Here is a 12,911-nt window from a genome sequence, read left to right as displayed (position 1 = left end):
CCATATTTTGAATAAATAAATATGACAGGAGCACTCAAATGTTTTAAAACCAATTAGTAAAATTCATGCTTAGATCATTTTCATTTGCTGTTTTATTTGAACAATATTTTATTTACATTAATATATGTTATTATATATAGATATATTTTTTATTATATACAGATATATATTTATAAATATATATACACATTTGTATATACTAGAATAAATAACACCAATTGATTACAATTTATTACAATTTGATCATAACAATTTTACAACTATTTTCCTATTAATAACTATTTCGATTATGTTTTCATTATTTTTGTTAACACAGCGATTTCGCAGATTTGCTTTAGGTACACTTTATATATTATTTACAATTCGTAAGCCAATTTACCGGTATCATTGTTTGTCATTCTGGTAGCAAGTAGGTATTTTTAAAATCCTATAAGAAATGCTGAATCGCCAATGTGTTGAGAGGAAACTCTTCTGAAATCAAAAAATAAAATAATTGAAATGACTGTAAAGCAGTGAACAATTGCACATACTTTATTTTAAACTCATAATCCTTGAGCGCTTTCATCAAGGCAAAAGCCAAAATTGTTCCCTGTCCAAGTAAAATGTATCCTCGTTTCAAATTTACATTAGTCCTAGTTCGTGGGCTGGATTTCATTTCATTATCAGTTGAAAGTTCACGTACTATAATTTCTAGGCGTTCATCTCTATTGTTCAGACGACTGCTCTCTGCCCATAATTCGTCATTATTTTCTATAAGATTGGAGTGGTCACGCCATATCTGGCGATTAGTGCCCCTAGCAATCTCATTCTGATCCTCTCGGTCATCAAGTCGAGAAAGTGCTCGTTGTTCTTCACGATCGTCAACACGTCTTGTAATTTCTTGTCGCTCCTGACGGTCATCACGGTGCATTAAAGTTTCTCGTCGTTCGTCGCGATCATCAACACGTCTGGTGATCTGTTGTTGTTTCTGTCGGTCATCAGGACGCATTTCAATGATTCGGCGTCCTTCACGATCATAAACTCGTCTTGTCGGCTCTCGTCGATTCTGTTGGTTATCACGGCGCATTAGAGTTTCATGTCGTTCTTCGTCATTATCAACACGTCTTGAAAGCTCTAGTCGCTCCTGTTGTTCATCACGGCGCATTAAAGTTTCTCGTCGTTCCTCGCGATCATCAGCACGTCTTGTAATTTCTTGTCGTTCTTGTCGGTCATCGAAACGCATTGAAGTTTCTCTACGTTCTTCGCTATTATCAACACGTCCTGTAATATCTTGTTGTTCTTGTCGGTCATCAAGACGCATTGAAGTTTCTCGTCGTTCTTCGCTATTACCAGCACGTCTTGTAATCTGTCGTGGTTCCTGTCGGTCTTCAAGACGCATTTCAATGGCTTGGCGTCCCGCACGATCATCAACACGTCTCGAAATCTCTCGTCGCTCCTTTTGTTCATCACGGCGCAATGAAGTTTCTCGTCGTTCCTCGCGATCATCAGCACGTCTTGTAATTTCTTGTCGTTCTTGTCGGTCATCAAGACGCATTGAAGTTTCTCGTCGTTCTTCGCTATTATCAGCACGTCTTGTAATCTGTAGTGGTTCCTGTCGGTCTTCAAGACGCATTTCAATGGCTTGGCGTCCCGCACGATCATCAACACGTCTCGAAATCTCTCGTCGCTCCTGTTGTTCATCACGGCGCAATGAAGTTTCTCGTCGTTCCTCGCGATCATCAGCACGTCTTGTAATTTCTTGTCGTTCTTGTCGGTCATCAAGACGCATTGAAGTTTCTCGTCGTTCTTCGCTATTATCAGCACGTCTTGTAATCTGTCGTGGTTCCTGTCGGTCTTCAAGACGCATTTCAATGGCTTGGCGTCCCGCACGATCATCAACACGTCTTGAAAGCTCTAGTCGCTCCTGTTGTTCATCACGGCGCATTAAAGTTTCTCGTCGTTCCTCGCGATCATCAGCACGTCTTGTAATTTCTTGTCGTTCTTGTCGGTCATCGAAACGCATTGAAGTTTCTCTACGTTCTTCGCTATTATCAACACGTCCTGTAATATCTTGTTGTTCTTGTCGGTCATCAAGACGCATTGAAGTTTCTCGTCGTTCTTCGCTATTATCAGCACGTCTTGTAATCTGTCGTGGTTCCTGTCGGTCTTCAAGACGCATTTCAATGGCTTGGCGTCCCGCACGATCATCAACACGTCTCGAAATCTCTCGTCGTTCCTTTTGTTCATCACGGCGCAATGAAGTTTCTCGTCGTTCCTCGCGATCATCAGCACGTCTTGTAATTTCTTGTCGTTCTTGTCGGTCATCAAGACGCATTGAAGTTTCTCGTCGTTCTTCGCTATTATCAGCACGTCTTGTAATCTGTCGTGGTTCCTGTCGGTCTTCAAGACGCATTTCAATGGCTTGGCGTCCCGCACGATCATCAACACGTCTCGAAATCTCTCGTCGCTCCTGTTGTTCATCACGGCGCAATGAAGTTTCTCGTCGTTCCTCGCGATCATCAGCACGTCTTGTAATTTCTTGTCGTTCTTGTCGGTCATCAAGACGCATTGAAGTTTCTCGTCGTTCTTCGCTATTATCAGCACGTCTTGTAATCTGTAGTGGTTCCTGTCGGTCTTCAAGACGCATTTCAATGGCTTGGCGTCCCGCACGATCATCAACACGTCTCGAAATCTCTCGTCGCTCCTGTTGTTCATCACGGCGCAATGAAGTTTCTCGTCGTTCCTCGCGATCATCAGCACGTCTTGTAATTTCTTGCCGTTCTTGTCCGTCATCAAGACGCATTGAAGTTTCTCGTCGTTCTTCGCGATTATCAACACGTCTCGAAATCTCTCGTCGCTCCTGTTGTTCATCACGGCGCATTGAAGTTTCTCGTCGTTCCTCGCGATCATCAGCACGTCTTGTAATTTCTTGTCGTTCTTGTCGGTCATCAAGACGCATTGAAGTTTCTCGCCGTTCTTCGCGATCATCAACACGTTTTGTAATCTCTCGTGATTGTTGTCGGTCTTCAAGACGCATTTCAATGACTTGGCGTCCTGCACGATCATCAAGACGTCTCGAGATCTCTCGTCGCTCCTGTTGTTCATCACGGCGCAATGAAGTTTCTCGTCGTTCCTCGCGATCATCAGCACGTCTTGTAATATCTTGTCGGTCATCAAGACGCATTGAAGTTTCTCTACGTTCTTCGCTATTATCAACACGTCTTGTAATCTGTCGTGGTTCCTGTCGGTCTTCAAGACGCATTTCAATGATTCGGCGTCCCTCACGATCATAAACTCGTCTTGTCGGCTCTCGTCGACTCTGTTGTTCATCACGGCGCATTAAAGTTTCTTGTCTTTCTTCGTCATCATCAACACGTCTTGAAAGCTCTAGTCGCTCCTGTTGTTCATCACGGCGCAATGAAGTTTCTCGTCGTTCCTCGCGATCATCAGCACGTCTTGTAATTTCTTGTCGTTCTTGTCGGTCATTAAGACGCATTGAAGTTTCTCGCCGTTCTTCGCTATTATCGACACGTCTTGTAATCTGTCGTGGTTCCTGCCGGTCTTCAAGACGCATTTCAATAGCTCGACGTCCCTCACGATCATCAACACCTCTTGTAATCTGCCGTCGCTCCTGACGATCGTCACGGCGCCTTGAAGTTTCTCGTCGTTCGTCGCGATCATCAGCACGTCTTGTAATTTCTTGTCGTTCTTGTCGGTCATCAAGACGCATTGAAGTTTCTCGACGTTCTTCGCGATTATCAACACGTCTTGAAATCTGTCGTGGTTCCTGTCGGTCTTCAAGACGCATTTCAATGATTCGGCGTCCCTCACGATCATAAACTCGTCTTGTCGGCTCTCGTCGATTCTGTTGTTCATCACGGCGCATTGAAGTTTCTCGTCGTTCGTCGCGATCATCAGCACGTCTTGTAATTTCTTGTCGTTCTTGTCGGTGATTAAGACGCATTGAAGTTTCTCGACGTTCTTCGCGATCATCAGCACGTCTTGTAATTTCTTGTCGTTCTTGTCGGTCATCAAGACGCATTGAAGTTTCTCGCCGTTCTTCGCTATTATCAACACGTCTTGTAATCTGTCGTCGCTCCTGTTGTTCATCACGGCGCAATGAAGTTTCTCGTCGTTCCTCGCGATCATCAGCACGTCTTGTAATTTCTTGTCGTTCTTGTCGGTCATTAAGACGCATTGACGTTTCTCGCCGTTCTTCGCTATTATCGACACGTCTTGTAATCTGTCGTGGTTCCTGCCGGTCTTCAAGACGCATTTCAATAGCTCGACGTCCCTCACGATCATCAACACCTCTTGTAATCTGCCGTCGCTCCTGACGATCGTCACGGCGCCTTGAAGTTTCTCGTCGTTCGTCGCGATCATCAGCACGTCTTGTAATTTCTTGTCGTTCTTGTCGGTCATCAAGACGCATTGAAGTTTCTCGCCGTTCTTCGCGATCATCAACACGTTTTGTAATCTCTCGTGATTGTTGTCGGTCTTCAAGACGCATTTCAATGACTTGGCGTCCCGCACGATCATCAACACGTCTCGAAATCTCTCGTCGCTCCTGTTGTTCATCACGGCGCAATGAAGTTTCTCGTCGTTCCTCGCGATCATCAGCACGTCTTGTAATTTCTTGTCGTTCTTGTCGGTCATCAAGACGCATTGAAGTTTCTCGTCGTTCGTCGCGATCATCAGCACGTCTTGTAATTTCTTGTTGTTCTTGTCGGTCATCAAGACGCATTGAAGTTTCTCGTCGTTCTTCGCTATTACCAGCACGTCTTGTAATCTGTCGTGGTTCCTGTCGGTCTTCAAGACGCATTTCAATGGCTTGGCGTCCCGCACGATCTTCAACACGTCTTGAAATCTCTAGTCGCTCCTGCTGTTCATCACGGCGCATTGAACTTTCTCGTCGTTCCTCGCGATCATCAACACGTTTCGGAATCTTTCGTGATTGTTGTCGGTCATCAAGACGCATTGAAGTTTCTCTACGTTCTTCGCTATTATCAACACGCATTTCAAAAGCTCGACGTCCCTCACGATCATCAACACCTCTTTTAATCTGTCGTCGCTCCTGACGGTAGTCACGGCGCATTGAAGTTTCTCGCCGTTCTTCGCGATCATCAGCATGTCTTGTAATTTCTTGTCGTTCTTGTCGGTCATCACGGCGCATTGAAATTTCTCGTTGTTCTTCGCGATCATCAACACGTTTTGTAATCCCTCGTGGTTGCTGTCGGTCTTCAAGACGCATTTCAAAAGCTCGACGTCCCTCACGATCATCAACACCTCCTGTAATCTGTCGTCGCTCCTGACGGTCATCGCGGCGCATTGAAGTTTCTCGTTGTTTTTCGTGATCATCAACACGTCTTGTAATCTGTCGTGGTTCGTGTCGATCATCAAGCCGCACTTCTATGGCTCGGCGACTCTTATGATCTTCAACTCGTCTTGTAATATCTCGTCGCTCCTCATGGTCATCAACATGTTTTGTCATCTGACGGTCATTACCGGGAATTGCAGTTTCTCGCCGTTCTTCACGATCATCAACACGTCTTGTAATTTGTCGTGGTTGCTGTTGGTCATCACGTCGCATTGAAGTTTCACGTCGTTCCTCGCGATCATCAACGCGTCTTGTAATCTCTGGTCGTTCTTGTCGGTTATCAAGTCTCATTTCTATGGCTCGGCGTTCCTCACGACCTGCAACTCGTATTGTCATCTCTCTTCGTTCTGATTGTTCATCACGACGCATTGTAGTTTCTCGTCGTTCTGGATGTTCATCACGGTGTATTGAAATTTCTTGTCCTTCTTTGTAATCATCAACACGTCTTGTAATTTCTCGTGGCTCTTGTCGGATATCAAAACGCATTGCAATTTCTTGCTGTTCTTCGTGATTATCCAATTGTCTGATAGTCTCTCGTCGCTCCTGTCGATCATCAGCGCGTCTTGTAACTTCACGGTTATTAGCTCGATTTGAATAGTCTCGAGCCTCTGTGTGAGCACCATAATCGTAATGGCTTGAATGTTCTTGACGCTCTGAAACTTTCTGGTACGGCGGCGATTGTTTTGAGTATACACTGTTTCCTCGTACCCAAATGTCACCGTTGCTTGAATATTTGGTTGTCTCGATGTTAAAACATTCAACGTAACCGTCATCTTCACAAGTGCGTAATTCCTCTCGAGCAAAACTGGTCGCTACTATTAGGTAAAGAACAGTTGCCTGCAACTGCCAAAACCTGATACCCATTTTACTTATCACTTGGTTCAGACTATTCGAGAACTTTTATACTAAGGATGAAATAGTAGTGATGCTAGAGCTCTCGTGTTTAGTTGCGATTGTCCTTGTCGAGCGGATTGCTTTGACTTGACTGACCTCCTGAAAGTATTCGCAGCGCTTTTATACCAATTCCTGTGGATTTGCTGCAGAAAAACTCGCAGCAGTGTTTTCCAAGATGTCTTCTAATTTCTTCCTTCTCAATGAACTTCATTTCCGCGCTGATTGATTAAATTTGCTTATCGCAAATGTGCACCACTGCACGCTTGAAACAGTGCGTGAGTGGCCACAAAGGATTCAATATGCTTATGCCGATATTGATTTGTGTCATTGTGCTTTATTTTTTAACGGTTTGTGCTTAAAAAGTAATGGTTTTTGTTTTATGAATGAAATTTCCGAAGCCTTGGCAATGACGTCAATGAAGCTTCACTTTGAATGCCAAGGACTTCTGTGACTCATAAAAATAACTGGACGTTAGTGGAGTACAGTAGTTAATTTATTAATAATAAGAAGTGAAATTTCTCTTAAATTCAGGAACTTTTAAATAACGGAATTTCGTACGATAATACGTTTTTACATACATATATTGAAATTTTACAGTGAATAGTTCTCTCTGAAAGAGAGGTGGAAATAGATGAATATGGTCAGAGACATTTACAGTAAATTTGTTACTTGTGGAGTTTCTTTTTAAAGATTTTCCTAAACTCTTTTAATGTCAAATATTAGATTGATAAAGAAATCAACGCACTATGAATTGTTTAAGGAAACTGCAACACTACTTTTTTGGGAGCTCAACAGAATTAATCATTAAGTAACTTCGACGGAGTAGCAGTTCTTGGTACTATACCAATAGATACTTAGATTTCCATTATCAGTATGTTTAGATTTTACAATACAACGGGATTATGTAGATTTTACTATTTTGGTACTAAATCTGTTATCATTTGTCTCAGGAGCTAAATTTTTATGAATTATATAGAGTTGACGAGAGATATTAAATTAGCCACGAAGTTTGCAACACCCAGAAAAAAATGTCGGAGACCCTATGAAGTGTATGTATATACTTATATACATACATAATCACGGGCTGAGTCGATTTATGTCCGTCATTCATTCCTGTTTTTCTGTCCATCTGTATATGCGTGTACTAGTTCCTCAATTTTGGAGATATCCATCTGAAACTTTGCAGAAAGGTATTTTCAGCCTAAAACGCTCCATAAGTTCTTCTATGGAATAAGTTTTTATTTGGCAAGTTATCTTCATAAAATAAATATACAAAGCCTTACAATCGCGTAGAAGATGTTTTATAGTCCCCTCTTCATCTACCTCCCTGCAGCTTCTGCAATAATCATTATATGGCGTTCCTAGTCAACTTGCATGCCTACAGTTAAAAAGTGACCTGTTAGCACTCCTACTAGAGTTCTTATATAATTGCTTTAACATTTTAATAGTCTGCATGTGCGGCTCAACTTCCATTTATGCCGCGTTTGAGACTTAGCTATATTTATAACATTTTTGTTGATTAAATATCTACAAGTTGTCAGAGGCATACAAATTCCCTCGTTTCCGGAGTGTTATTGTAGCGTAGTGCCTGTTCTGGCTAGTTCATTTGCTTCACAGCTACCAGGGGTATTAGTATGTATGTCCTAGAACGCATTGCAGGTTTATCGTAAAATAACATGTTAGATTCACTAAGAGATCAAGGCATTCTTTCACTAACTTTCACGAAATCCTAAGAGTCTTTAATGTTTTCAAAGCCGGCTGGCTATCTCTATACGAAACTTTTCAGCCCCCAGTTATCTAACAACATTACCCAAACGAAGAACTAATTTTATGGGTACTTCTGGGCTGTACTTTATTTAGTAACTTATTATAATATAAAATTGAGAATTGTTATCTTGTCTTGTAACAGTCTCACAACGAACGCGATTATCAAATTTTTTTCACTAATAAGCGTTCTCGACAGCTTCTTAATTTAGCTGTATAGCACTAGATTTGTTAATATGTATTTGAAAAGAAAATTAGTTAATTGACAAAATTTAGGGATTAAAGCGCACAATAAGTCAGTTAATCATCTATGAATCTGTACATATGGTACACATAACCGTACATATGGTATCACATAACCGTGTGACGTCAGAGCATTTTGAATTTTTGTTTTTAAAATTGAAACTATTTGTACGCTCAAGTAATAAATGATTTATGACCCATATTGAGTATATAGTATAAATAATCTACTTACATATATGTATGTATATATTATTTGAAATCTTTTTGCATTTATATATATTCATTCATTCATAAAATAAGGGTTTCATTCACATTTTTGTGCTTTATGAAGTATGAGGAAGCAATGAAGTGGCAAAAATTACTGTACAACAAAATTGACACAACATATTTTAAAAATTGATAAAAAGAAATCGCCCTAATGACCAGTTTATGCGCAGAGCCAAAAGTGTGTGACTACCAGACGATGGGTGCCAAGTTCAAGTCCAAATTTCCTATTTCTACTCGAAATGCAGCGATTTTGAAAGCGGTTCAATACTGGCCACATCAGTTAAACAAATATTTTTGGGAAGAAAAGCTCGGCCAAAGATATAGCCAAATGAAGCTTATATCCATTTATTGCGCATTTGTTTTACAATTTTTCAATTTTTTATGGCGAAACATAAAATTCATACTCTTTAGAAAACCCTTTCCAAAACAAATCCTTTGCGATTCTAATATCGTCCAATATGTGTGCTGGCGCAAGTGCACATTTGTGATAAGAAGAAACCAATCAAAGGAAATTAAATCGAACACGCAATACATAGAATGATTAATTTTATTTATCGCCGGTTGAGCGCAGCCTGATAGCTTATTACTTGACACTCAGTTAGGCGGAAAATTTAAATTGTATTATATCTTTAAGGCACATGTATGTGTGTCTACATATGCTTGTGTGCGGAGAGAAAAGTATAAAAGAGCGTATTCATTCTAGCTTAGAGCTTAGTGCATAGATTCCGGTCCACTTGTGGTGAACTAAAGTTTTTGAGAAGTCAAGTTTTAAAACTGTAATATATTTTCGTGGAGAGAGTGCATTTTTGCAATTCACAATGGGTAAGTTTAGTGTTAGTTAATATTCAAAGTATGAACTATAATTTTTGTTACCAAGCTTTGTAAGGTTTGTAACGCGTGCCAAACCAACACAAAAATCGTAAAAGTTTTAACGGTTTCTCATTCTCTCGATTTCTTGTATAGCTCACTGTGGAAGTTTAGTGAAGTTTAGAAATTATAAACATATGAAAAATTGGTAATTTGAACCAAAACCACCTACTTCGGGAAATTCGAAAGTAGTTATATTAACTGGAGGGTTACTTTAAAATACGATTCGAAAAGAAGCTTTCTAAGTCTCCGCCTAAGAATGCTGATTATAGCTTTGCAATTAACTTTCATATTCTATCACAGAGTACGAGTACAATCTCTGATGATTGACAACTATTCTCTCTCTCTTGAAAGACAACCACAAATCTAAATCAGATGATAAAACATATATTTACATTATGAGCTCATCCTCGACGTTTACCGCTTCATCGTCACTAAATCTTTTTCTACGCAGCAATTTCTTGAGGTATGATTCGAAGCAATTTAGCCGTCGTTTTCGCTAATATCTACATTGTCTCGATTGTTAGCTAGCGCTTTGCCCACTTAGCACAGAGCTTTTATTTGTTGAAATATCATGAGCAATATGTCCGAAACTTTCCACTGATAACTTCATTCTGTCAGCTATCTCGTTAAAGTTCATTTTACGGTGAACTCAATTTTTTTATGATTGCATCGATAACAACCACTTTTGGAAATTCACTGGTTCCATCGGGGCTGGTGAATGTTAGCTAGCACGACAATCCTTTTTAAACAATTTTTTAAAATACGAAAATTTCACTCGTCCATATTAAAAATGCTATATATGAGGAACCAGTTTCCCGACATGCATGGAGGTTATATACGTGTCATTTGAAAGTGTGCTGTAACTACAGCATATACAAGTATTAATCTAACCTTCGTATCGCCTGCACTCTAATTAATTAAATTAGCAAATTTTCCGTGTAGAGACATTTAACAGACTGATACGTCGTACCTATTGCTTTTAAGGACCCGCAAATTTCATTTAAATTTATATCTATAGATTTAATATATCTCAATTTTGATATCAAAAACCTTTTCATATTTCCAGGATGACAAAGGCTTAGAACAGGGTGATAGGCGCCCAAACTCAACAGTTCTTTTTATTGCCGTTTATTTCTAGTTTATTTTTTTTTAGCATTGTATATTTGAAACTTTCAACATTTTCTTCAGCCTAATCAGTCGAAACCATCCATGCACAAAATAAAAATTAGTTAAAAACATTTTTAAGCTTATTTTTTGTGGTTTCATAATCGTTGCTGACGCTCCAAAAAACCTTTGTGCGCATTGCACAATTGACTTCAATTAATTTAATTTAACAAAATAAAAACAATATGGACAACTTTCGACCGTGTGTAAATTGAACTACCCTACTAGATGGAAATGTGAATCACAATAACTAAACTTAGTATGTAAAGCGAGTGAAATTATATGCCATTTTATGTATATATAACCAATAATTAACTAAAGCTTACTACTTGTTGCAAAATTTTCAAAATATTACATAAATATGCTAGAAAAGTGTTGAAGAAATTTTAACGCTTACCTGAAGCCTAGAATTGACAAATGTGAGAATTATAATCATAACTACATACATAGATGTATATGAAATATGCTATAAATTAATTGTCATTATCAAAATAAATTGTTGTGTGTGTATTAATTAAAGTTTATTATCCTCTACTCAGTCCTTCATCATCATCCAGTATAAATATTCGAAGACCTCAAGCATGTTGCTGTTGTTTGGGATTACAAATAAAAAAAAAAACAAATTAATGACTTAAAAAAGAGCATGAATTTTGAATTTTGATTTGCGAAATACAATAAATTTAGCATAAAATCTCAAAATTAAAAATACAAAATTATACGATATTAATTGACTATATAATCATATGTAAATGCACCAATACGGCGATACAAGAAATACATATATATATATACTACATATGTTTACTAAGCGACTTCAGGAGAAATGGACACTTATGTAAAACATTATACCAAATATTATAATAATAAATACAATATATATATATATAAATATGTAAATGTGCAAAGTTAACTTAAAGAGATCCACAAATACTAATTATTATTCAAATGTTCAAACTATAATTGCATGCTTTAAATAAAAAATAAAACTTGAGTGTTGGGTGAAATGAAAACGGAAGTTGTTTTTTCCTTATCAATGTTATTGTTGTTGTTCCAACATCAATCGAGTTTGGGGAATGGTCCATGGGTATATATAAATTAGGGTTCATTTTGGCTACGTAGACTTGAGTAGGAAGGCCTTAATTCCACAACTTATAGGTCTAAAAAGAATATATTCACCTTAAATCTTTTATTTAAAAACTTCAGTGTTATATTTATTACTTTAAAAATGACTCGTTTATCTGATATATTTACATTCCACCTACTTTAAGCTTTCATAAACCTCTTCAAATACGCATGTAGTATTTTTTGCCTTATCAATTGTTCTTACTAAAAAATTTAGACCATTCGTCTATTACATTGACAATACTGACACAATGGAAACGGTATAAAACCAATTGGAAGATTTAAGTGCTTTAATTGGGTATATGGGGGATATAGAGGGATAGAGAGACAGTCATAGGCACCTAAGTCCACATGTTGAGATGAAATTTAAGATTATGTTATATGCGAAGTAGGCGTAGTTGTAGTCCGATTACGTCCATTTTCACACCGTGATATTGGAAATTGGTAGAGTAGTTCTTGAGATATAGAATTTCACCTAAAAGTGGACGGTGCCACACCCATTTTCCAATCTTTTTTCCAATACAAATAACGGCCTCCCAAGCCCACACACTTTTTAGAAAATTTTAAACCACAGGTACCCCTCACGGAGAATCTTATACCAAATAACAGTTTTGTATCTTAATTTGTGGTTTAGTTATAGCACTTTAAGGCTGCAATACCAACCTACCAAGTTTCATGGCGATATCTTAATTTTTACTCTTAGTTATCGGACTGTCGGGCAGACAGTAATCCGGAATTCAACTCGTCACGTCATCCTGATAATTAATATATATTAATATAATATAACGCTATATCTATCTGTATTAGCTTTAGGTGTTGCAAACAACCGTTAAGTGAACAAAATTATTATACTAATTATACAGCATTCACTAAGATTTAAAGAATTAGAGATTACGGCAATTAAGACTCGGTTAGGTTTCGGGGCCGATCCCACTTGGATGTGTCTGCTTCATTTTCAAAAACTCTTAGCTTTGAGTCATTACAATCTCATATCCCGACAAAGTTTTTGCAGCCTAATCGATTAATATCGAACCCCACAATACGCGCCCTTCACCGAAGGTATGTTATCCAAGATGTTTTAACCTCAGTCTCGCTGGACAGTTGAGAAGTAAATGTCGAGATGTTTTCATCACATCTTTCTCAGAAACTCTGACATTATGTCCTTCAAAACATGTAGCTTTACCGTATGTTTGACTAGTGTTTACATTAGCATTTACATTTTCCTCTGGAC

At 38.6% G+C, this 12,911-nt stretch overlaps 1 protein-coding gene and 1 long non-coding RNA gene across 3 annotated transcripts; one reads left to right on the top strand and one right to left on the bottom strand.

Annotated features, from left to right (window-relative positions):
• Nucleotides 1–194: 194 nt before the first annotated feature.
• On the bottom strand, nt 195–6,331 carry LOC106627888 (trichohyalin). Of its 2 annotated transcripts, none has more exons than XM_036366142.2 (2): nt 531–6,331; nt 195–471 (listed from the first exon to the last, which is right to left on the bottom strand). In XM_036366142.2, the coding sequence occupies exons 1-2, from the start codon at nt 6,218–6,220 to the stop codon at nt 420–422; spliced, it is 5,742 nt and encodes a 1,913-aa protein (XP_036222035.2). In that variant the 5' UTR covers nt 6,221–6,331; the 3' UTR covers nt 195–419. The 2 variants fall into 2 exon arrangements, with proteins under 2 accessions (XP_036222035.2, XP_036222036.2); XM_036366143.2 differs by having other exon boundaries at nt 195–468.
• Nucleotides 6,332–9,246: 2,915 nt separating this feature from the next.
• On the top strand, nt 9,247–10,755 carry LOC118681455 (uncharacterized). The gene is made up of 2 exons (XR_004977194.2): nt 9,247–9,346; nt 10,461–10,755. It is a non-coding gene; the product is annotated as an uncharacterized lncRNA (long non-coding RNA).
• The last annotated feature ends 2,156 nt before the right edge of the window (nt 10,756–12,911 follow it).

The sequence above is a fragment of the Bactrocera oleae genome, chromosome 5 (genome assembly GCF_042242935.1).
Source record: "Bactrocera oleae isolate idBacOlea1 chromosome 5, idBacOlea1, whole genome shotgun sequence".
NCBI classification, from domain to species: Eukaryota; Metazoa; Arthropoda; class Insecta; order Diptera; family Tephritidae; genus Bactrocera; species Bactrocera oleae.
Note: the sequence above shows the minus strand (reverse complement) of the source record. Positions and strands in the feature narration are given on the sequence as shown.

Bases quoted from the DNA above. Each gene is read 5' to 3' on its own strand.
- LOC106627888 (XM_036366142.2), bottom strand. From the start codon at position 6,220: ATGGGTATCAGGTTTTGGCAGTTGCAGGCAACTGTTCTTTACCTAATA. The intron at 472-530 runs GTATGTGCAATT...TTTTGATTTCAG, and splicing joins GATTATGAGTTTAAAATAAA to AAGAGTTTCCTCTCAACACA.